Source organism: Dermacentor variabilis, chromosome 11, assembly GCF_050947875.1.
Source record: "Dermacentor variabilis isolate Ectoservices chromosome 11, ASM5094787v1, whole genome shotgun sequence".
NCBI lineage: Eukaryota > Metazoa > Arthropoda > Arachnida > Ixodida > Ixodidae > Dermacentor > Dermacentor variabilis.
Window position 1 is genome coordinate 107364826 of NC_134578.1, and position 25763 is coordinate 107390588.

The 25763-nt window shown below is 48.6% G+C and overlaps 2 protein-coding genes across 4 annotated transcripts in view; one reads left to right on the forward strand and one right to left on the reverse strand.

Annotated features, from left to right (window-relative positions):
- Window positions 1–25763, reverse strand: part of LOC142564006 (PIH1 domain-containing protein 1-like) — an 88322-nt gene that overhangs the window by 17896 nt on the left and 44663 nt on the right. The window lies entirely within an intron of this gene.
- On the forward strand, window positions 399–25576 carry LOC142564005 (uncharacterized). 3 transcript variants are annotated; one of them, XM_075674807.1, is made up of 5 exons: window positions 399–899; window positions 18523–18941; window positions 20467–20586; window positions 20632–20881; window positions 25029–25576. In XM_075674807.1, exons 2-5 carry the CDS (start codon window positions 18577–18579, stop codon window positions 25212–25214), a joined length of 921 nt encoding a protein of 306 aa, XP_075530922.1. In that variant the 5' UTR covers window positions 399–899; window positions 18523–18576; the 3' UTR covers window positions 25215–25576. The 3 variants fall into 3 exon arrangements, with proteins under 3 accessions (XP_075530922.1, XP_075530920.1, XP_075530921.1); XM_075674805.1 differs by having other exon boundaries at window positions 403–899; window positions 20467–20881; XM_075674806.1 differs by lacking the exon at window positions 399–899 and adding an exon at window positions 16851–16963 and having other exon boundaries at window positions 20467–20881.

The window sequence follows — 25763 nt, forward strand, 5'->3', positions numbered from 1 at the left end:
GATGGCCACTCGCGGACGGCACTTTTATGCAAGTTTTGCGACTCTGCTCATTCACCGCATCCACGTAAGGCCGATTCGTCGGGTAGTAATGGGCATGTAATCTGCTTCGGGCGATGACCGTCCCAGAGCGAACAAGCTAGCTGCCTGTATTGACAGCGGACGATTAGGTTCTTTGTACGATTAATTGTCGGCGAAAAACACCAAACAGGGAGCACGCTCAGTTTCCTGTATAAAGACGATATCAACCGAACAATCAGCGATGCACGACAAGGAGCGGCAAACTGGGATCCCACGCACACGTCAGACAGACACGGTAATCGCGCAGGGGGAAAGGGCGGTGCCAGTCAAACGACACGCGGCGCACCGTCGAACGACACCGGTTCTCGGTGCTACCTTTCCCCGGTGGCCGGCTTTCCCGCTCTCTCCACAAATCTGCGTCGCGCCGCAAAGCCAGCCACGAGCCAACCGACCCACGCCGGGGCCAGTCAGAGTTGCAGCGACCGGCTGGACGGTCGTGCAGGTGTGTTCTCGCGCTTTCCCCACACCGCGAGCCTACGCGTGCGCAGACGCCGACCGAGACCGCAGCAGCAGACGAGACGCTTTACCGACCGAACGACGACGAACGCGGCGGGTTTCGTCTGCGAAGCCAGTGGCGTCTGCTCCCAGCTGGGGCTGTCCTGAAGAAGGTGTTCCACCACGTGTTACTCATCTTTTCAATCACATTTGTGCTGCTCAAACGCTGAAAAAGGGCCTCTTTGTCGTCGACTACGCTGCTTAGTTGTGTTCGTTCGGGTGCGTCTGCGTGTGTTTGAGAAGCGAACGGCTGGAGGCTTCGCTCGTCCACCAGGACTGTGCAGTCGCCAGGCTTTCTTAAGAACCAAACCACCGGTCCACGAAAGGTAAGCAAGCGGTTTTAAGGAGGCGTAGGTGTTTGTCGCTTTCCAGCCCACCGAGTAGTACACGTGCGATGGGGGAGGACCAGGTATTGTGGAAACCTTTCAAATTTATTGGCAACTCGGGCAGATAATAGGAAACGCTACTGGAACGGACGAATCCACTGCGATATGTGCAATTTCAATTGTGGTATGCAGATTTCCGTCTCAAGGCATCGAAGATTTTTTTTTTTTCCAGCAGAACTGCTGGTCCGCATACTACTGATCATGAGCGTACACGGTTAACATTTGATAGTGTGATGCTGACAACACTGTTGGCAATGTTATTACGTGATCCCAAAACCGAAGTGTTCCGCAATAAGTTTTGTAGCGACAGCACATTCACACTCGTTCGCCACTACATCGCGTGCGCTTCCAAATACCGCGTAGTGCGAACAGCTGTTCGCGTGGGAAGTCACCGATTCAGTCGCTCGCCGACCCATTTTGCGGCTGCATCACATGCGTGCGCGCGTTCCATCCGACCGCCCCCAGATATTTCTGTCAACACGTCAGCTCACTGTCGCATAAGGGATTACGCAATAGCGTCACACGTCATATGGTCGTACGTAAACGCGCGCTTAATGACTGATAACCAGGACAGATAACGAGAAGAAAGCAGTTGGCGACAGAGACAATAGGCGGAACGAAGCCTACTGCGTCGCTTATCTACGGCCTAATGGCTCTCGGCTATCTCTGACGACGGCTGCCCTTGAAATTATCTCCGGAAATGGTGGGCTGCGCAAAATTTGGCAGAATACCGGCTAGGGTAAATTGCAGGACGGAAAGCAGACCTTTGAACCTTACAACTTGAATTAAAATTAGCCGTAGCCCAAAAAAAATCGCACGCACTAAAATCGGGTGAAATAGAGGAAAGCTTATGTGTTTACTCCGATATGTGGACGCTTTATTAAACATCCGCAGCCTTTGTTCTGTAGGGGCCTTCTGAAATAGCCACAGCAAGTATGATGTGCGCCAGAAAACAGAAAAAAAAATTGTGGCGTTTAATGTACCGGAACCGCAACACCGAGTTATGACGGTCGTTGCATAGTAGCGGGCTGCGGATTAATTTTGGTCAACCGTCCCCATGTACGGTACCCGAGCGTTTCAGCGTTCAGCCCACATCGGAATGCATCACACCTGCGACCTCGTGATCAACACTGCAACGCTACAGCCATGGAGTAGTCAGGACGTGCGCCACGATGTTTATGCAGCCTATTGATGAAACGTAAACGGCGGCCGAAATTTGGGTTAGCATCCAGCTGTTGGTTTATGAGTTCGAGTCGCCACTGCGGCAGATGGGGCCGTCGAACGATAGGTCCGAAAAATCGCTCGGCGACTGTATTCGTATTCGCTCGAAATAAGTCCGCCCCCTAAACCATAGGCGCGAACGAAAAGTCCCGAGATCACTGGTTTCAATACGACTATCGTGAACAAGCTCCCAAAATCGGCCACTTCGATAGAATCGTAGACGTTGGCAAGTATACGCGCCGAAAGTCACAGAAACCTAAACCGAGTGATATGTCGTCGAGCGATTTAACCGAAGCGAGCAAGAACTGGACGGTTTCCCAAAGCAACGAGATCCATTTTACTTCTAATTGCTGTACTGAAATACAGTTCTGTGTTCGGGGCGCAGGACGCCGACAGAGAAAGCGAACTGATTGCGACAGAGGTATGGAGCACTGAGAGAGCCAAGTCTACATGCTCGGCGAACTGCTTCCGTACGGATCGAATAATTATCCTGAAAAGCATGTACAGAAAAAAAAAACTATAAGAATAGGCATCGACACATTAAATGACGTTGATTGACTTCGTTGATTTTAAGGATGCAGGGAAACTTCACCGACGAGCAAGAGATTGTCAGTCAAATCTTGGGACAATGATGTAACAGAACTCTACGTCACTAAGCAGCCATAAATGTTTACTGTACCGCCATTACGTACGTTAAACCAAGCTTTTTTTTTTAATGTATGGATGCGTTTGGCAGGCATTCTCAGATCATGAACACCAGGTTGCCATTATCCCTCAAGAGAAAAGTATATAATAGCTGTGTCTTACCAGTACTCACCTACGGGGCAGAAACCTGGAGGCTTACGAAAAGGGTTCTACTCAAATTGAGGACGACGCAACGAGCTATGGAAAGAAGAATGATAGGTGTAACGTTAAGGGATAAGAAAAGAGCAGATTGGGTGAGGGAACAAACGCGAGTTAATGACATCTTAGTTGAAATCAAGAAAAAGAAATGGGCATGGGCAGGACATGTAATGAGGAGGGAAGATAACCGATGGTCATTAAGGGTTACGGACTGGATCCCAAGGGAAGGGAAGCGTAGCAGGGGGCGGCAGAAAGTTAGGTGGGCGGATGAGATTAAGAAGTTTGCAGGGACGACATGGCCACAATTAGTTCATGACCGGGTTAGTTGGAGAAGTATGGGAGAGGCCTTTGCCCTGCCGTGGGCGTAACCAGGCTGATGATGATGATAATGATGCTTAGTTTATGTGCAAGAAGGAAAGAAACGGGGAGATGGACTCGGGCTCCTTGGCAGCTTCCGTTTCCGTTGCTGAGCTCAGGAGCGACCGTGTTTCGTGTGGTAGCCATCACAGAAGGCGAGTGACGTCGAACGCGAAGTATATATATATAGCATGCGCCTTAATCCACTCTCCTCGATACATTGGACCGCTATGTTTGTTCTGTCGGTTTACGAAGGTTCCCTTGCGAAAGGCGCTGGCGCACTGTTGTTTCGGTGTGCATGCGTGAGTCTTAGATGCTGGACGACTGAAAGTGGTGTCAGCGACGGGTCGTGAGGCCGGAAGAGCTTCGTTGCATTTCCTGAGACAGGGTTCGCCGGCGCGATGAGATGTCTGGAGTCAGTGTGGATCCAGTCATCTAGCACTCGTCAGACTTCAGTATAGTTTCGGAAGGTGGGTCCTGGTTGGAAGGTGCAGTACCCGCACGAAACGAGTGCGCTGGGCGAAGCTGCTATTCACGTCCGAAAAAAAAAAAATAAACAATAACAGCCGTCATTAATACTTTTCCTGGTGGCATGCGTGCGTGTCAATTTTGCGTGTCGCAAGCAGTTGCGTTGCCCAGCACATACGTCTTGAACCGCTTTTTTTCAGCTGACGTATAAAATGTCAAATTATGTGCGGTGTGTGTGATACGCGCTTTTGAGCCTGTCCTTGCTACTACTATTTACAGCAGCAACCACACGATTAGGGCGAGCTAGTTCGTTTTGCATATAACTTGAAGAGCCCGAAGGCGCGATTATTTTGTACCACGAGACGGCCCCGCGGATGCTTCCAAAACAGCCCCTGCAGAAGTGGAACCACTGCGTTCGCGAAAGGAAAATCCACGTCCGCGCTTGTTTGTATCCGTAGTGCCTGTCGCGCCTGCTTTATTTTTTTTGTGTCTGCATACATCGGGAGGCCGCTGGCAAATTACCGGCGCTGATACCTCACGCGGCTCTGCATGAAGCAAAAGGACCAGAGCGGCGTACAACGCGACGCGAGAGAGGCGTTCCCCAAGGCGTCGCGTGAGCTCGGCCTATACAAAAATAGCTAGAGGGAACCTTGGTGCTGCGGTCATTGATCTGCCGTGAGAATGATTGTTAGTTCGTCGACTTGTCTAACCCTCTAGCTGGTGCATACCCTCAGGCGTTCTCGTGGCGTTATTTACTTTCCAAATTTCGGGCAACAACACTCTTCCATAATCCAACGAAAGCGATAAGTTTCTGCGCACATTCACAGCGACTGCGAAATGTGGTGTTCGTGACGCCACATATTCTGTTGCAAGTTGTTCCTTCGAGAAGCCACGAAGTCGTTTGAAGCCAGAAGGACGAAGTTTAGGCTAACGCACGTACAGCCCAAGCTTGTGGTAATGAAGTTTAAATATAATACTCTCGTTATATCAGATATTAATCGTAAACATATATTCGTTACACGCTGATGTCGGTGGCGAACACTTTACAGTTATTTCCTGATATCGGATAATCATTTATATCAGTGTTCGTTACGTCGAGGTTGAACTGTACTACCCGTCACTTCCATGCGGGCTTAAATGACCTTAGCGCTTCCCACGGAAAATGGCACCAGAAGTTCCCAGTAGCAAATTTTGCGGGGAATTTTGAATCGTAGCACACGCTCTGGACGCATATCCATTCCACTCGCGTAATTTCGCAATGAATTAACCATATAAAAAATCTGGGCCTATATACACAATCCTTCGCCAAACTTTAACCCCACGAAGCCGCACGTAAAATTTTTTGTACGCGGTTTCCAAAGACAAAACGCTTATTTAGGGCTAGGCAAAACTTGACGAACATTCAATGCATACACAACAACGAACATACACAACAACGAACATTCAATGCATAGCAATCTGTATATTACACTTCGAGCGGTTTTAAACTATAATAATAATAATAATAATAATAATAATAATAATAATAATAATTATTATTATTATTATTATTATTGCGTTGACAGTACGGCGAGCTCGGCGCGCTGCATCAAAGGTGGCTTAGGCTAGATCAAGGTATACCCCCCACGCTTTCTCTTCCGCTTCCCCACCTTCCGCGTCTGCCCACACACGCGCGTCGCAACGCGCTTGCGCGGCGCCGGAGAGAACGCGCAGCCACGGCAGCGGGGAGCTCTCGCCAGCGCCGTGGTCGGTGTCACTCTCCAGGCAGGCACACGCGGCGCCAGTCAGTGGGGCAACGGGTCGTCCCACGCTTCAAGGTTGTCGGCGCTCGCGCGCATACGCAGCTTCGCACAGGAAAGAAAAAAAAAGAAAAGCCCGGCGCTTTGTGCCGAAAACGCTGCAAAACATGTATGCACCAAGGAGTTGACACGTGCTAATGGCTCACACGTGAGGTCTTCGCAATGGTCATTGTGCCAATAAAGTCCCTTAGAACTTTCAGACTGACTCCTACAAATTAACTGAATTTTATTATCCCGACGTTTCGGAGCCCATTCGGCTTCTTCATCGGGAACTATTCGAGCCCATTCGGCTCCTGAAGGAGCCGAATGGTCTCCGAAACGTCGGGTTATTCAGTTATTCTGTTGGAGTCATCCTGAAAGTCCTAATGAATTTCCCAACCAGGCAGGCAATTCTGTCAAAATGTTTAGCTATAAAGTCCCTGTATACGCTTTTGTTTAATTTCTTTTTTCAAAGCTAAGTATCCAAAATCTTTTGAAGTGCCACCGACGCACCCTTTATTCGTCGGCGCAGGATTCCCGGAAGCTGTTTCCGTCCGCCATGTTGTTCGAAACGTGGTCCGACGTTGTTAACAACGAAGCGCACGGCCAGGATAAGCGCATGTTTCGGACACAGATCGCCGAAATGATGCCGCTGGATAGGACACGAACCGTGCAGCTCGCTGACAACCGCTACAATAAAGGCCCGCGGTCACAGGAGCACAATTCTGCGTTGCTCTCGCTCTCAGATTTTTCGTCTTTTCTTTTTCGTGAGCCGCGTTACACCAGGTCGTTTATCTTAACGTTAACAGAGTTTTAAAAATCACCTGCGGCATTTAAGAGAATTCTACATATTGAGTCGGAATAGTTGAATACATCGCTTACACTGGAAATCAATACGCATAATTGACAAACAATTTCACCAATTAGTTTTTCCACTAATTACTTTAGTACGCATATTACCCGCCGCGGTTACTTAGTGGCTATGGTATTGGGCTGCTAAGCACGGGGTCGCGGATCGAATCCCAGCCACGGCGGCCGCATTTCTATAGGGGCGAAATGTGGAAACACCCGTGGTACTTAGATTTAGGTGGTCCAAATTATTCCAGTCCCACACTACCACGCGCCTCATAATCAGATCGTCGTTTTGGCACGTAAAACCCCGTAGTTTATTTAATTTTTAGCAGGCATGTTGCAGTACACGAATTGAAGCCAGTGACATTACACACAACAACTTGAAATTAATTTTGAAGCTAGCGCCAGTTTTGACATAAGCACAGTCAGAGTTGTAAAAATGCCATGTTGTTCTTACTTTTTTTGACGAAACGCCTTTTTATAGATTCCGGCTTCAAATTACTGCTACACCAACGCATTTCATTGCAAAATTTCGCAATGCGCATCTCAAAACTGGTGTCATCTTCAGAGAGAGAGAAGGGCGAAGGAAGGAGAAAAAAGTTAACCAGAGAATATCTACGGTTGGCTACCTTGTACCGGGGGAGGGGGAAAGGAATGCGCTAGATGAGAGAAAAAAAGAATACGAAACAGAAAATTATACGCGCACACAATACGGAACAGTCATCCTCTTAATTCGTTGCAAATGGATATGGCTTTAAAGGTCAGCGGTTACAATTCAATTGCAATATGTTGCGTGATGTAAATAGTTTAAAAGTTAAAAATATGAGGTGAACCAATCAAATGTTCATGTTTATTTTCTTTTTACAAATGTCTGCCTCTAAGAATAATTTAGCTCTAAAATAAGTAGAATTGTGCCACACGTCACGGGTTATTTTTAAAAATACTGTTACATGGACAACACGAATAGGTGTGCTGCGCCGTTTGCGCATGTTAGGAACAAAATGGCGGATGAATTCGCTGCGAAGAGGTTGGAGGGGTTAGTGGACGAGCGCCGGTGAGATGCCGCCCTTTGATCGCACCTAATCTGACGGCAAGCCTCCACCAAGTAAATTTTGAAGTCGCTCGTACTGGTCATACGGGAATGTTGTGCGCAGAAGTGTACGTATGGTAGGCAGTACCCATTCTGGACGGTGACTATAGGCTAGTCGCCTCAGCGTCTAGCTGAGCTAGAAATCTCGACAGTGCAAAGCTTATCATGGCGGATAATACGGGGGCGGCAACGCACGGGCGGGCGTTTGCACACGGCGCGAGTGCGTCGCGATGGCTTACGAGTCTTGCCCTAATGGACAGCTGAGCAGCGAGTGATCTCTGAACAAATCGGAAAGTGACGCGAGAGCGTGCGGACTCTGGAGGTCGCACAAACGTGGAGATTAGTCGCAGCCGGCAAAAGGGCGATAAATTTAACGGTAACTCCCTTATGGCACTAGAGTTTTATTTGACGAGTTGTAGCCACACTACGCTTTATTTAAGGGGGGGGGGCTATCATGTGTGCATATCATCTCACCACAAATCGTCTCGTGGCGTCATTTCCAGCGCATAGTATAAGGTTACGTATAATGCGGCCGTCGCCAGATCTGTGCATACGCCCAATGATCGGCTTGGAAGCAAATTCGAAGTCAGGTGCGGTGCGAGCAGACGAGTGCGCGGATGCTCATCATCCCTTGCGCTGGTTTCTCTGTCGCTGAGCTGCGTCTCGGGAAACTGTCCACCCGGTCAATCTTCCCCAAGTAAGGCGAACGCTGTGAAACAGCGGCGTGGATGGCAAGGTCAAATCGCTCCGCTCCGAGAGCTGAACAATGGAGGGGTGCAGCGGAGACGCGTTTCGTTTCGCTGTCAGCGAGAAAGCTCGCGTGTGTTTCCGCGAGCGAGGAAGGTGCGTGGAACGCCAAGGTCATTGCACGAATGCCCGCCACAACAAAAGCTGCCGCACGACAGCGCGTTGTTTGCATTCCACCTGTTGTGTACCTCGTACGACGCCTTCATTCGCTTCACAGCGTGTGGACCTTGCAGGCAAGACAAGGAGCTACGGATCGCCAGCGACTCGGCTCGAAGCGTGAATAATCGGCCAGTGCACCGAAGAAAGGATTAGCTGCACCGAAGGCGCCGCGCCCGCATGTCGTCAGACGGCGCAGCGGTCCCTACGCGCCCGTACGAGATTCGCTGGCTTTTGAGTGGCAGCGTGAGTGGCGTCAGGAGGGAAACCGGAGGGGCCTGCCTATGTCGGAACTCGAGACCGAAGGATTCGACACAAAGATCTGCGAGACCCAAGTGCCCGCGCTTTTCCAATGAGGAGGCCCCCTTCGCGAATGTGTCTAAAGAGTGAGACGACTGCTTGGCCAAGCACAAGTGGTGTGCGAACCGAATAAACAGCACACAACGCGAGCCAGAGCAGGGAGAGAAAGAAGCTACAAAGCTAGACGTGGCGAAGATGCCCCGCCGCTTTCATCACCTTCCGTGCGGGGGAGAAAAAAAAAACGCTTTCGGCAGGCTTTAATGGCATTTGGATTTTCTTTGAGGACAACCTTAATACACGTGGAAGTGTTGCTAAGTAACTTCTTGCCGAACATTATTGTTCAGAAAAATGCGGACAACGAAGGGCAGAGCAGTGTGATCAATATTTTCGGTAACGTTAACTGACGCGAGCGGGCAAAGCCAAAGTCAGACCGGCATGACCGCGTTTACACCCATTTAGTCAAGCGAGTGAGCCGACTCAATCCGGGTCCGGCCAGGGCTGGACACGCCAGTTTCTATGAACCCTATGATCGCCATTTTGGCACGACAAGTCAACACATCCGGACTTTACTTTCGCCAGGGTTCGTGTGAACGTATTGTTGTCGCCTCATGTTGTCCGTATTATGCATCTTTATTTGCAAATGTTGACAATGGCCGCCGATGGTGAGCGACATTCCGCTTCTGCGGCAACGATCGCTCCGAGACAGCGCCAGGTGTAGCGCGCGTCGTCTGTCGACCGATGACACCACTGATAAGGCATGCGGCGAGCGCATCAAAACAAAGCGCTGCATGAGCGGAGGCCTGTTTGCGGCGGTTGCCCGGAATCGCGCCCACGCGTCAGTCGCGCGCTGCCTCGCGTTCTCTCGATTAGCGAGGCAGTCGTACACCACTTCGCTCGTTTGCAACGTGTCGAACGAGACAGATTGCCCGCGCCAGCCAACCTATCACGAAACGCAAACGCGTATACAGCTGCCCTCAAATTCCGCATTATAGGGAGTGACGTAATCATCGGTGATTTTATTTTGTGTTTTTGCATTGCTGTCTGGCATATTACGACTACAACTTGTGAGCTTAATGTCACAACAAATCACGATTTGTGCATCTTTGAGGTTACACTGTGCGACGGTCTACGCTTTGGTCAGTGACTTCCGTTTAGGTCGCTTTCTCGACCCTGAGGGGGAGAGGTATGAACCAACACGACTTTCAACGTGTTAGGCGTCATTTAAGTATACCTTCTGATGGGTAAGCGAGGTAATCCTTGAGGTGACGGCATCGTTCAGCGATATTTTTTTTTTCATGAAGCCGACGTATGTGGTTGCCAGTGGCGCGCCTGTAAACATTAGCGTTCACACATGGTCGAACTGATTGACCATCGTGTCAGGCTGAGCCCGACGCGATTTTGCAGGATGCGTTGCGAGTAAACGCATACGGGTCGGTCAGCCGTTCAGCAGAAAGCAAGTAAAAGACGCACTGTTATAGCGTCTCGACACTCTGCCAGTTTAGATTTCGGCCCGACGAGAACAAGCAATAGCGCAAAAGGGTGCAGGGTTGGGATGTTTCAGCCCGACTTCCGATTCGACCCGCTGTCAACGTGTCTGTGTGAAAAGGCCTTGGCGTTTTGGCTTATAAGCAACGTTGTCGGCTAACGTTGTCGGCTATGATTTTCGTTCGTCCGGCGTCCGCGATCTGCCAGACTGAACGAGGCATAAGATGGCGCGTTCACACTGAGACATTCGGCGTCTGGAGCGGTGCGGAAACCAGTTCGGCGGCGGCGAGATCCGCCGGAATAGCCCATTCCGCGCCGATCGCTCCCGGACCGATTTTTGCGGCAGCTGCCGCCGGATTCCCTCACCGCGAACCAATCGGAGCGCGTCCCAGCAATACGAAAGATGGCGGCCAAGCTCGATGCGCTCGTCATATCGCAGTCTTCGAACGCGTCGCGACATCGAAAATGCTCATCGAATCATTGCGTAACCGCCCCGTCCTTTTCGACAAGTACCACGCGAAGGACAAGGACTAAGCGACCTGACAAGGTGGCGTGACCACGCTACGCGCGCTATTGCAAAGCAGGACGAACGCACCAACGCCGGTGGCGTCGTCTCTTCGGCGAATGCTTCTGCGCGTCACGCATCGCCAGGTAGGTGCCGATCAATAACCGCGCTGCGAATGAGAAGCGCGTAGCAAGGCTTCTGTGACCGCAGTACTTGCGTAGCTTCCGCAGCGTTGCCAGATGTGCATGAAAGGCTGTAGGCGTCGAGAACTTCTCCAGAACCAACACTGCCCATGATACGAAAAAAGGACTCTGAAATCAATGATGTCACGATGACGTACCGGCGCAAAAATTCAAAACAGCGAAATCAGGCCTTCATCCACTATACAACGAACCCCCTTCCGCCAAATGAATAAAAATATTTATTTAAGGTTTACTGTCGCTCGTTAGTGTACCGCTAATAGGGCAAGGAAAACCTGCTAGCAGGCACCGCATATGTATAGGTACGGCGAAGTTAAAAGAACCCAGAGGCTTCCGCGGCCACAGGCTGTTGTTTGAGAGAGACGCTTAAGCACGGAAAGGAAAAAGAAAAGAATATAACGATGCGAGTCAGAGAACAAAAAAGCGCGGGGAAAACGCCCACTACATCGCAAACCGGATGCCCGCACCCCGAGGGATGTGCCTAGCTGCTTCCGGTCGCGCATTAGGTGCGCGGGTGCGGGACCACCAATGCGGCGCGGAAAAAGACGAAAAACAATGCAAGCAACCATAGGCTTTTGAAACGCATAACATCAGGGGGTGGGTGGGAGGCAAGGAAGGCCGTCATTCGCGAATCAAGCGCACAGGCCACTCAGGCACGTTCGGTGAGCGTCGACGCACGCATACACAAGTTGTCTATATAGTGCACGCGTATACGGTGCCCCACGTAACTTGAGTCAAACTTTTAAAATATGCAAATGACACGTAGCAGGACAGATAGAACCAAGGTAATGTTGCTTAGATTAATTTCTGCATTCCGACTAATTATGCAACTAGTCTTGATGAATCAACTTCTCAAATATTCTAAATAGATGAAAAGTGTCAATGAGAAAAATTGTAGAGCAACATGAAAAACTCCCAGTAAAGATTTTCGTTGCTCAGTACGTGCTACTCAAGTGTTTTTCGAAACGTGAAAGAGGCCTGCGAATAGACGAAAAAATTTCCGCGCGACTGGCCGGTTGAGGTACATGGCGCGTGTTCGCGGACTTCTCTCAACCGTCATTCAACGGGACCTGCCTGAAAGCTTAATGGAGTACTGACAAGGCATTTTCAGCTTGTTATTTGTTTGCGTTAAATGGAAGCTCAAACCATATAGACCACAAAAAACTACTGGCGAGCGTCACAGCGCCATAAAAAAAATTACAATAACGCTTGTTCTTACCAAATAGTTTTCATTCATGTACCCTGAGGCAGGGCTTTATGACGTCACGATACACTGGTTCCTCCGATCACTGTCGCCTTCACAAGTGAGCGAGCGCACCCAGAATAAACGCATGCAGCGCTTTTACTAGTATATTTTATGAGCAACATCATCATGCATAGCCAATCCAACATAACGTCAGCAAATATGGCGTCACAAAGTCGATGCCAGGACCGTCCCTTTCGAGACCAACTTTAGTATGACACTCAAACACGTTTTCCTCACTTTTATACTTCCTATGTGTCATGTCATGCCTCTACACGCTATAAAAGCGTGCAATAGTGTGTCTACAACTTCAATAAATGAGTACTCCTTTAAAGGCATCTTAAAGGTAACGCTAAATCAGTATATAACTATAAAATATTCCTCAAAAAACACCATCTGCGTTCATTTTGCGGCAATAGGCTGATTATCAGGAGAAAAAATGAAGGCGAAACTTGCACATCTTGGAATCTCGCACCGAAAGTCCGGCGCCGGTGCGTCAGCATGACGCCACGCATTTTTCTCGTACTTGGGCCGTCGTGGCTCAATAAATGTTCTCGAAACTTGCCAAGTTCAGGCTTTGGCTCGTTTAGAATACGATGTAGTCCATCCTTATAGATAAAACATTTAACTAGGCCCGAAGAGATACCTCCACAATCTATGACGTCACGACGAGATTGTGAAGGAAACTCAAGGCAGTGTCGCCACCTGCGCTTAGATACTGTTTCTCTCCTGGCTTACCGGGCTGCTGCTGCTTATGAGTGTTTTCAATCGTTTCGGAAAACCTTCACTCGCATATCACTCGCACATATGAAAGTGGTGTATAGTACACCAATTTTGTCCGCTTTATATGTGTTCAGATTGCAGAGCTGCACTCTCGTTTTTGATTATTGCTGAGTAACACAGGTGCAAACTTGGTACTTATGCTGTTTCCTTTTCTTTGTTCTAGTTTTGCGATTATCGATAACTAAAAGAAACTGACTACCTAAACAAAACATCTGCTTCGTACAGTCACTACATCTTACTTTTAAATGCAACAGACCTCGATCAACTGGGTGCTGTTTGCCGAGCAAAAACTATTTCTCAGCTTCCATCTATGTAGACAGGAGCTATGGAACTAAAGGTTTGTTTTTAACGAACGTATGCGCAGTGGTTTAGCTCAGTGCGTCCTCTTGATATTGAGTCTGCCAGAATTCCCGCGATAAGCTACGCTTTCGCAAATGAATGCCAAATAGCGGTGAGCCAATCTCGTATGTATGCGGGGCGATGCGCCAGAAGAAAGTGCACTCCGCAGCTGCTTTTGGTTTGCGCGCACCGCGGGGGCTTGCTTATCTCGTCGGGGGCATCACGGTGACGTCACCAGGCTTACGAAACGCGCGTCTCGCCTCGCTCAACACGATGCGCGTCTCGGGGGGAAAAACCGCCACCTGTGTGCGCGTTATGTACGAGGTCGAGCGCAAACGGGAAGTATTCGACGTACGGTGACAGAATCGGTTGACGACGACACCAGAATGAGTAATCGGCTAGCATTCTCGTTTTGTTTTTTTGCTTCTACTGACTTCACTGGCGTCTTGCTAGTAAAGCAATGGCAATGTAAAGTTTGATCACGTAAAGCTACGCATCGCTCTCAATGAAATTCCAGAGAAATCTCAGTTCATAGCGTATGTATGAGTAACCAAACAGTACTCTTTGATGCCACCGTGAATTACAAAGTCGACCAGACGTAAGAGCATTTCAACGAGACACCGGACCTTGCGCCCAGCAGCGATCTAAAGGAAATTTGCAGAGGCATTTGCGGATCTCGTCGCGATGACGAAGCGAGTTTCCACTTGATGACGCAATCACTGAAAATGTTCAGCAAAATCGTCGAGGAAACGCATTAATTTTGCACAGTATTGTTGCTATCTACAGCGCTTATTCCTGCTCCAAGGCTCTGTTAAAGCAGGACTGACATGATTTCGAATTTTCCATTTCTTTCCTTTAAGAAAAGGTCTTCCACCTTGAAATCCTTAAAACATGTATAATTTACACTGGCAAGTCTTAGGGCACCGTGAATAACTACTGTGATAATCTTTATATGAACAAGTTTCATTTTCGTTTCGCAGGAGGCGTATGCGTCATGACGCAGAAGGTGGTCACGTGGGAGCCGAACATCGTGACGTTTTGACACTCGCCAGGCTCTCTCGGTCGTCTGCTATGACCGTTGTCTGCATCACTTGTGCGAGTAACAGCATTACTGCTATGCTGCTGCTCACACCACAGCACCTTGCGAACCGGGGTGAACGCCGAAACGTCATGATGTTCTGCTTCCACTTTCTGCGCGCATATATGTACGCCTCCTTGGCGACGATACCAAAACTGGTCCGTAGAGAAGCTACTTACCTACGAATCGCCGAAGTTTACCAGTATATATTTTTCCAGGCTTTCGGGGTCGGAGACGTTCACTTCAAGCAAGAACAGAAAATGTATTCTCAGCAGCATTTGTAAAACGTGAAAAAATTAAATCATGGGGTTTTACGTGCCAGAACCACGATTTGAGGGCTCCGCAACAATTTCGACCAGCTGGATTTCTTTAACGCGCAACTATATCTAATTACACGGGTGTTCTCGCACTTCGCCTCCATCGCGAAATGCGGCCGCCGTAGCCGGGATTCGAGAAGGCAAGAATTTAAACCAGCGCCACCTGCATAAACAGACCTAAAAGCTCCAAGTCATATCGCACCGTTTATCCAGGCGAGCAGAGACCGCAACTGCTATAGCTCGTACTGATTGTGTTTTCACTTAAAACACTATCAAGACGAGCTATGGTGGTTGTAGTTCAAGCTGTGACAGCGATAACGTATCCCGAGTTGAAACTGTAGTCGTAGAATTGAGCTCCAAGTAACACCGAGCACATAAAATAACAAAAAAGGAAGCCCTTTTTTTTTTTCATGGCGCGCTGTGTTCAAGTTATTTCATCCCTGCTTCGAAACGGATGGTGCAACCCACGTCGTACACGTCGCCGTAACTTCCTTTATTTCTATTCACTTTCGCACGCGAGACGCCCAGGGATCGAAACTCGTTTGCAAAGCGGTCGCACACCCTGAAGGGAACTATCTGTTTCTGAACTTTCCAAAGGCAACGGCTCGACACAGCACAAAAATGCAACGCCGCACCGTAAACAAGGGTGCGTCACCAGATTCGGAAACGTCTCTTCGCCTGCCGGCGTTTCCTTCTTTTTTGTTTTGTTTCGCCGCGATACATCGAGCGCGTCCGCCGCGGCTGACTTTGCGGCCCTGCGCGGTGTTTCCTCAAAGGAGTCAACGAGCCAAGGCCGCACCATACCGCGAGGTCACTTGCATTACGGGGATGATTTTTCGCGAATGGACATTGCATGCGGGGAAGAAAGGTAGTGGATTCAGAACGAGCTACGCCGTAGTCGGTGACGAATTCCACCGTTCGCACCGGGGTGCACGTTGTTTAGAGAAATTCGGCTGTGCGGTATGCGCCTTGCACATCTGCATTTCTAGACGATTGACAACTGGGAAGACAATGTTTAAAGAAAGAGACACTTAACATATATCTCTTGACGCGAAGCTTCAATCAGTTCCTGGACGTTCATTAAGCAAACAAGCGAAAAGAAAAGTGCGGGAGGTAAAAATAAAGAAGCCGTAGTGACTTGCTCGGGATACGTTTCCAGGACCCAGAGTTCTGCAACGCACACCAAAAATACGGTTACCATCGTCGCAATCTTATTTAGGCTCGTCGCATAAATGACCTAGGCATGCCGTTCAGCGGTACGCCGTTACCACAAAGGGCTCGACAAGCGCACATAAAACACACACACACACACACACACACACACACACACACACACACACACACACACACACACACACACACACACACACACACACACACACACACACACACACACACACACACACACACACACACACACACACACACACACACACGAAAGAAGGAAGACGAAGCACAAGCGCTTGTCCTGTGTATTGACAGTACTACCTTCATCTGAGTGCCTGTTAAACCCGCAAGTGTAAGCAAACTAGTCCTGCAACACAATCTACCAATTCGTGATACCGAAAAGGGGCAAGCGTGCTGCAAACGCAACCAGAACAAAAATGGAGAACATAAAGGTCCTCATATTGTTCCATATACTTGTGTGCGCATGCGGGCACGCCTGCTTTTTCAGTGCAACGAATTTTCGCCGACTTGCTTAACTTGCGGTCGTTAAGCAACGTTCCATTAAGTTGCACCTGCGCTAGTGAATTCGTAATTTCTATGACACCCACGCCAGGGGAAGGGAATCGGAGCCTACTACTTCGCTCTCACCATCAGAACGCCTGCATATCTACCGAGCAACCACGACGAAATTACCTTAGGCACGGCATAAAATGAAACGCTATACGATCGCCGAATAGCAGCTGCGCGTGCACACGGGAGATGCGTTTGCAGCGGCTTATCGCGGTAAGATGCAATAACGCCTCTACGTATACGTCACGTCACGTACGCTTATCCGCTATATACGCGGGTGAGAAAGAAAGCGATTTTACATGCGCGACAGGAAACGCCGTGGGAAATCGCGCACGTGCCGGCACGCGCTTTGCACACTCTTAAAAGGCGCCACGCCTGACAGCCCGTGTCCGGGTATCTCGTTGACCACCGCCGGTGAGTGTAGGCGGGCCCGTCCATAGGAGCCATCGACCGCGAAGCGAGTCGGCGAACGAAGCGAGGAGCGGCCGCCGCACGAGCGAAACAGGTATAGTCGAGGTCCATCGCTCTGCTTCCATTTCACGCGCTCACCTGGCGTTCATAGGACAGTGAATATATATACATGCACCCAAGGTGATTGTCGCGACGGTATAGTATTCGACCTTAACAACGACCGTTGCACATACGTGGACGAAATACCGTGGTGAAACTGCGTCAAGGATTTCCAGTTTCGAGTGACCAAAAAAAAACTGTAGCGGGATACGAGGACTGGGCGAGTTGGTTTGCCCGTATAATTGTAAATGGCGCGGTATACAGGTGGGACGACCAAGGCCGGCTACACAGATCGGCATTACCAACTGAAAGTTTACTGGACGCACACAGCATATGTGTGCAGCCCCTGCCTCCTCGCTCGTGCACGTTTCGCGCCCATTTGGGATTATGGAAAACGTAACGCTATTGCAATGAATGAATCGTCGTTTTTAGCACCGATATAGTTCAGCATCCGCACGCTCTGCCCGACTGACAGCGAGAAGCCAGACCATCTCAGCTTTGATACGGACCCAGAAGATGCTAAACCAGAGGTAGCTGGTGACGACGACCAAGTAGTATACCAATACGGGAGCTGCACCGTCTCCAACGTACAGCGAAACCATTGGCACATCGAAACGCGAGCCTTAGCTGTTGTGTGAGACATCCAACATTCAAACATCGATGAGCACGCGACACGTTAAAGATACAGACGGGTCAAGCACTGTTGATAAGTCAAATCAAATCCCTGTCAAATCCCTCCGCTCGAAACTTGACAAGAACATAGCGCCTGTGTCAAGGACACTTTATAACCCCTACTGTTACGGCCAAAGAGGCCAGCCATGTGAATGAACAAACCGCAGCAATAAAATTTGACAGCGATAACATTATGACGTTCCAGCACAACTCGATATCGTTATGTGCACCTTGCGCGGTAGCCCAGGCAGGGAGCCGCCCGGACCTCTATGGCCTTTTGGAAAGGTGCAAGATCGCGTAGCGAGACCGGTGAAATTTCGCAACGAGATGAGCAGGACAACATGCTGCCAGATTGAGTTATACGCTTCTTCGTCTGTGGTTTCGCTATTTTCAGTTGCTGCGCGCAAACCTGCACAAAGTGGTAATATTTTACGCATTTTGCGATTCTTTCCCTGGCGCGGCCTTGTAAACGACAACGCGGTAGGTAACATGTATGCACAGCGCGGCACGCTAGCTAAAAACGCGACTGTAAGCACAATTGCGAACAAAAATAATCGCCGCTGAAAAGGGACATAGCTTATGAGGACATGCTGCTTGTTCACTTTAAGTATGCCGGACTACCATGGCATCGCCCATTCAGAGGCCTGTTGCGTAAAGGCAGTCTTTACGTGCGTCCGAACTGCATGGACGATTCATGTAAGTGTTGGCCAGACAGTGGGCCACCACGCACGCACGAGTAGCAATGCTCGACTGCACATTGGTTCTTTGTACTAAGGGGGGGGGGGGGGCGCAAAATATTATGTCAACAATAGTCTGCTTGTTTCGATCTCATCGTGTTGCCACCACCACATTACAGTAATTTTGTGTATTATTTTCACCCAGGCCGCTTGCACGAGCTCGACACTAGCGCCAGCCAAAGAAAGGCAACGCGCGAGCATGATCGCAGTCATGACGTCCCGAAAACTTCGAGGCAGGTTCGAGCTTCGTCTAGTCGCCTTCGTCGCCATCCTATTGGCCGCGTCCGTGGCGGCCAGGTCCGCTCACGTGACCTCTCACGTGGTGCGCGAGCCGCTGGTCGCTGCGCGCCAGGCGGACGCACCGATCACGGTCGCGGACTCGCCGGCGTCCACGACGACGGAGCTCACCGAAGAGTACGACGACGACGACGGTGACGTCGTCGCGGGAGGCGCTGGCGAAGTCGACGACGATGACGAGGCGGTGCCCTCTTCCACGGAGGACGGAACTTCGTCGCCGACGACGGCCGCGTCGCCAGGGACTTCTGCCGCTCCGACGAGGCCCAGGTGAAGTGTAGAAGGATTGTGGTAGCGCGAAACAAACGGTGCAGGCGGGAAAGGCCGATCCAGAGAGAGAATAATACACTTAAACGCATGAATTCGATAGCAGCACTTCCTTAACTGCTAGTAAACCTTTGCTTTAGATGATGTTTAATTACAAAGATTGCTTGTATCAAATGTCTATTCTCTTATGCGCGCCGTACTAACGCTAGTGTGCTCGGTCAGTGACCTCCGCCAAGCATGTGTTGCCTTTTTTCCCTGTCTCCTATTGAAGTTTTATGTAGTTTCAAGCCATAAACAAACCTTATTTGAATAAATGGAGGCTCGAGGTCTATATGTGCAAAGGAAATCAGGCTAAGTGAAGCTTACTGTGGAAGTTTCACATGCGAAATGACACGCATGGCTCTCATTCCAAATCAAGTTTATTCTCATGCTGCGCATGTAACAGTGTACATACATACTTCAGAAACCCTGCCGCAAGTGGTAGAGATTAGCAACCCATGCAGTTCAGCTGCAGGGACTATGTAGCAAGCTAAGGTCAGGACAAAGAAAACAAACGGTCCTAATTGCTTTGAATTCTGAGCGATGATGTCACAAATGGCCCCACTGTACGAACCGACAACAGGCTCATTTATGCGTGTAGCGCCTTTGAAAGTTCTGATAAAGCCTGCCCTATGTTGGAAGTCCTGCCCCACACGACCCACGTACGTGAAGAAACTTGGTTAAAAGATGCAGGGCTAGTGGCTTCGCATCTGCCATTTACGTTTCAAGAATCGCATTACTCTGACATCGTCCAGTGAACTATTAAAGAAAGAGTGTGATTCGACGCACTGATTCTAATCTTCATGATACAAAAAGGTGCAGTAAAACATCAGTAGAGATTTTCTCATGCGATTGGAAACCTGTCACCACTTCTAGTCATTCCAACACAGTAGCGCAGATGCAAAAGATTTTTTTGTTCTTTTTGCAAATCGTAGGGAAATGCAGGTGTCGTAAGGCAGCGCTTTCTGCGAACATCATTTTACAATTTTCACAGCGCTGTGCCCAATTTTTTTGGCACAACACTTGCACAACAGCCATTATGTTCTGCAAAGCTCACAGTGGGTCCGATGTTTTGACAAAAGCGAGGGAAAAGTAGGCTGGCCTGCAGGGGAGATTAGTGACAGGCCAAATTAGTTTAGTGCACAGGCTTTCTTAAATACACTGTTTCACCACTATGAACCACGGATCTCAAGGCTCGTGAAAACGTGCAGCAGAAAAGCAAAAAGACAGCTTTCAAGCACATCCACATACCAGGCATCCATCCGATCAGCCTACGCTCGATGGTGATAGGATTTGGTAAGGGCAAATACCATCCCTTGCCCCTGACAGAAGAATAACATCCAGGCAAAGGTGATTGCAGGCTATGAATACTACAGTGTGCGCTCCCACATTATTTTCCAAAGTTGTGCTTCGCGCTTTTTGTTTAAACCTGACTTTGCCACCCTCTGACTGTTTCTTTTGTTTTTTTCATCTGTTTGCTCTCGCACAGCCTTTCCAACGCATACCCGCCCGTTCGAGTCTCGTCGCCCAAAGCTGAAACAGAACCACCAGCACCCACTAGCACAAGCACTACTACTACAACCACTACAACTACCACAACGACCACAAGGCGTCCCATGACCACTACGCCAACAACTACCACAACGACCACAAGGCGTCCCACGACCACTACGCCAACAACTACCACGAGGCGCGCAACTACAGTGGCAGCTCCGCTGCCCGCCGTACCGGCAAGGCCCAGGCTGCCGCCAACGACGTACTCGGCACCCACACAGTCCCGGTCGGACAACTCGGCATGCCCGCGCCGCGAGGACATCCACCCGTGCCAGTGCATTGAGCTGCCCAGCAAGATACCCGGCGATGTTGAGACGGTCGCTACGTGCAAGAACATCCGGAACCACCAGGTACGCTTCACACATTGCCCGCTTAAACGGACACTAAAGGCAAATATTAAGCCAAGCTAAAGTGATACATTAGTGCTCGAGAATCTCTAAGGCATCAATATTATTGCGAACAGAGCCTTAATAATCGAGAAATTGAGGTAAATGCAGGACATAGTTGAAGATTCCCCCGGGACATTCAAGCACTCGCCTGATGACGAAAGCACTCCTCACTTAAATTCTGTCACTCGTACTCAACCATGTATTATGAGACAAAATAGAATGCTACTTGTCCACTTCTATTTCAATCTTTAGAGAAAAGAACTCACTAAAATTACCCTTAACAATTAGGTGGACAGTCGAAAGGTTTCATTCTTGCTCGACTCTGTGCCGCCCACTCTTTTGCGTTTCACTAGTTTCGTTATCGCGTACTGCTGCACTGGTTTTGCTGGCTCGTGAAACTCGCACAAACTGCAAGTAGCAGATAATTGAACTTCCATGTGATGTCGCGGGATGTCAAATGGTTTACGCCACTTGAACAAAAAGCAGCTGCAGCGGTGAATTAACCACTCTGTCTTCGCTCGGTAGTGCTGTCTGTCAGGTGGGCTTTTACTCGCCAACAGCAGCAAATGATGGTGATGGCGTATGCAACGTGGCACCGCTCCCCGGGTTGGGTGGCAGATATAAATTTCGAAAAAGGCATTTGGACCCTTCAGATGCAATTTTCTCATAAACAAAGTCTTTTCTTGGCGCAAGACAAGTATTGCAAGGTTTCTGCAATGGTATTCAAACAGTCCACATCAACATAGCATTTGCCTTTAGTGTCCCTTTAAAAGGAGCACTCCCACCATGTGAAATGAAGGTGAACACGCGCTTTTAAGCCATAGAGGGGAAAAAAAAGGAAGTGTGAGAGAACGCTAAGAAATTTTCTACAATTCTTGCTTCTATGAAGTTGTTTAGATATTTAGTAGCTATATGAGCTGTGGCAACACGGCACACTAGCTTTTCTCCGCTGCTGCGATCATTGCTGTTGTCACCCAGCTCAAAAAAGACGTGCGCAGCACTAGAGTGGCCTTCGTTTATATCTTTATCAACAACGCCATCTTACTGCTACGTGGTGTCAACAAATTGTGCTGTCATTACATCACAATAACACCTGTCTGGAATTTCTTAGCGATGTTTAGTATCAAATTAAAATACACGCCAGGTTCGCAATTTCTGTCAACTGTAATGTGAAGTTAATATATCTTGTAGGTATTGTTCAACCATTATTTACAGGGTGCCATCCTTTCCCATGCTAGATGCCACTGGTAGACTTTTTATAGCATAGAAAATATGGGTCAGTACATCCTACCAATCAAAACATGGCAGATGGAAAGAACGCAAGAGTTTCAGAATAGCAAAAAATGCACTACTTGGTACAGTGGGTGCAGTAGTGAGCAGCCTTGTATAGAGCGCGCCGACGGTGCTCTGCGTAGCAAGTCAGCGCCACCTAACATTGCGCCCTGGGTTTGAGTTATGCATCCCGCGCGCATGCGTGGCAGAAACAGAAGCATGCCTGCTCATCGCTTCCTTGTCCAGCCACGGCCTTGAGAGTTCGTTTTGTGTCGCCAGGGACACGCTGCCTGCAATTGTGACGCTGTGACGGCAGCGAGGGCGTCGCCATGCCGCCGTGTTTCACAAGTGTAACGAGACGGTCAGGCAAGCAAGCATGAGTGATAGCAGATCACCGCGCATTTCTGCACAGGCACCACTCGCCACAGCCATAATGTCTTTCGGCGTGTATCTGCACTGCGTATTTAGCTAAGGAGAAAGAGCACTTGAATATCGAGCCTTACACGTTAAGTGACGCCACTGAAACGATATTGAAGGAGTTATTTTTCTACACTTGTAGCGACATAAACTGCTGCACCCATGTGCACTCCGCGTAGAGGAAGCCAAATTCTCAGATCTGTATGGATGCCAAATGCAGTGTCACTTGTAGCTAGCTGATAACACATCGCGAAGACACGCCATCACACAATATGCCTGCAACGCATGGTGCGTGGTGGTAGCGCTCTAACCCTATATATACTGTATACGGACAAGACGAAAATAGACGCCAAACAACCATATAGGCCCAATTCTCGCACTCTTAGCCTGGTCTGCGCCTGAAACGCGCGATCACCCGCTATCACTTGGACGTGCTTCAGAAACGCACGATCACCTGATATCATTTGCACTTGCTTGCCTAACCGCCCCGTGATTCATGCGAAACGCGTCGGTTTTACGGCCGCTGTTACATATCATTCAGCGCAGCCCTGGCGGACTGAAGCACAAGCACTGAGGCCGAGAACCCACGAGCAGGCACCGCTTTATTTTAGCCACGCATGCACACGAGACGCATAGCTCAACCCAGAGCGTAACATTAGATGGCGCTGACTTGCTCCGAAGAGCACAGTCGCCGCGCTCTAGACAAGGCTGCTCACCTCTGTACACGGCGCCTAGGAACAGCGATGTGGGTGCCATCATCTTGCAGCACTGTGGTCGAACGACAAACGGTTGCAAACATGCTTGGAATGCACTATTATTCTCTTGAAAAGATGCAGAACATAACTACATCATAATTATGTTGCTGGCAACAAAATTATGAAAGAAGATAATCAGTACAGCTGTTCATTACAGTGATTGTTCCATATAGTTTGGTTAACCATAATGTGATAAGGGGGCAAGGGGTGCATATCGCCATCAGCGCTGTTGCCTATGTGTGCTACAACTCTAACACTTGCACAAGCACATCCTGTGTTTTCCAGAGATGTCCAATGTCGTACCTGACAGAATGTAGTTGTCCACACTTTGCGTTATTTACACTGAAGAGCACATATTTGCCGGCAAAGGCCTATGGGCAATTTCCTGTTAGGAGACTACTTGACTTCAAACAAAGGAAACAAAATAAATGTTATGATGGCTTTTATTGGTACATCACACGTCTAAAATACTAAACAGAAAACATTTTGTACCAGCTACTAGAGGGCTCAGTATTGCGAAAAATGGATTCAGGCCTGGAAGTCAGCTAGCAATGGCATAATAAACTTTGCCCTCTAGTTTTCCCTGTGAAGTGACACACTGCGGTAATGTGGCTGCAGCTACAGGTAATCAGACCACCTAGCTCTGCCATGCTTGACTGTGCTTCCTTTCTCTTGGCACCCATTCCATGGTTCTAGACAACCGGTTATCCACCTTACACATTAGATGGCCTGCCTAGCTCAGTTTTATTCCCCCTTTCAATGTCAACTTGAATATTCACTACCACTGTTCAATCTCTAACCCACACCAATTTCAGCTCAAAAGAAATGGTAATTCATAAATTCATGGAGACAATCTGATACTTTGTACTTTTTCACTTGAGTTGGAGAAGTGACCCAGATGTGTGAAAATGGCACGTAATCCCTAACATCATTTTGACATTGACAACCCCGAGATTATGGTGCAAGATTTGAAAACGAAAACTGGCCTTCGTTAGAGCATTTTACCATTCCAAGATCTATGCCAAGAAACCGCCATCTGTTGGAAAGTACACCATGCATGTCGTTGAGGACTAGGCAATGCTCTGTGTAGAGCACCACAAAGGTTTGCATCTGCGGCTAAAGAACCATGTGTGCAAAGCTAAAGGTTGAAGTACTAAAATAGAAAATATTGTCATCCAGGCGTGAGTAAGATAATGTAACATTGCTCCTTGTGGAGTTGGTAGGTTCACATTCATGGAAAAGATTAATGAGCCCTAACTGAAGACAGATAGGCTTGTAAATGCTCGTGTTTGTCTTTTCTGTTTTCTAATCATGTTGTTTTGATTTCAGGCTCATTAATATTTCCGCTCATAAGTAGTATGAAGCTACAACTCGCTCCCCCCTAATGGTTCTTTTGCAGAACTGATTTGAAAGATTTCAATTTTAAAAGATTGCAAGCAATGTTAAGAACAGTTTATATCGTAATATGAGGTCCCATGGTTCAAGAAGCCTAGGCATGTTGTCAGATTAAAAGAAAAGGAAAATAAGAACTAAATGCTTTGGCATTATAAGGTTTGCAAAGACGTTATTAGAAATGATATTAGCGTAACATCTGGTTTGCTCGTCAAATGCAGACAAGTAGACAAGATCTGTTGCAATGTTGCACCCTTTTCTTGAATGTGCAGGTGCTCAGCGATGCCCTCAAGGGATTCCAACACTACCGGATCAACTTCTTTGTGCTCGATAGCTGCAAGCTGCCCCCGTTCCCCAACGGCCTCTTTCACAATGTCGACGTTGAGTGGATGGAGGTCCTCAACTCAACCGTGCAGTTTCAAAAGAACTTCTTTACCTGCTCCAAGGACTGCCTCTGAACTGTGTGCTAGACAGCTGTGTGTGGTGCCGAGTCACGAACAATTTGCACCAGTGAACAAAGAGACCATTTGCGCAGCAGTTGGACAATGACTTGCACGGTCTCGTGAAGGAAATGTGCGGGAAATAGAGGTCTGGGAACTCCAGCAAACAAGCCAATGTCTTGCGCTTTTTGGGCGTGAAGTGCAGGTCACACGGAAAAATTGCGCTTCCTGAAGACCAGCATTCTTTTTATGAGGTGTGAAAAGCCAAGAATTTTAATCCAACCACGTTTTGTACAATAACTTAGCAAGCCAGCAAGGGTTTTTTCTTTGTAAAATGTTCAGCATATGCAGAGCGGTTATGTCTTACATTTCCTTTTTTTTTTTTAAATATAAATGTACTTGCACGTGCAACCTCTGCTGATGAAGTCAGATTTTACTCCAGGTTTATGGGACAGTGGCAGGCATTCACTGCAAATGTTTTCCATCCGTAGATAGCATGCGCAATAGGCAGTATGTGATGAGGCGGTGCCTTAAGCGTTTATATTGTGATGTAGATATGAGGCTCCC

What these genes read in the sequence shown, in the direction of transcription:
- LOC142564005 (XM_075674805.1), top strand. Translation starts at nt 18,577, where the DNA reads ATGATCGCAGTCATGACGTCCCGAAAACTTCGAGGCAGGTTCGAGCTT. An exon ending in GCCGCTCCGACGAGGCCCAG is followed by an intron (nt 18,942 to 20,466) that starts GTGAAGTGTAGA and finishes GCTCTCGCACAG; the next exon opens with CCTTTCCAACGCATACCCGC. An exon ending in AGAACATCCGGAACCACCAG is followed by an intron (nt 20,882 to 25,028) that starts GTACGCTTCACA and finishes TTGAATGTGCAG; the next exon opens with GTGCTCAGCGATGCCCTCAA.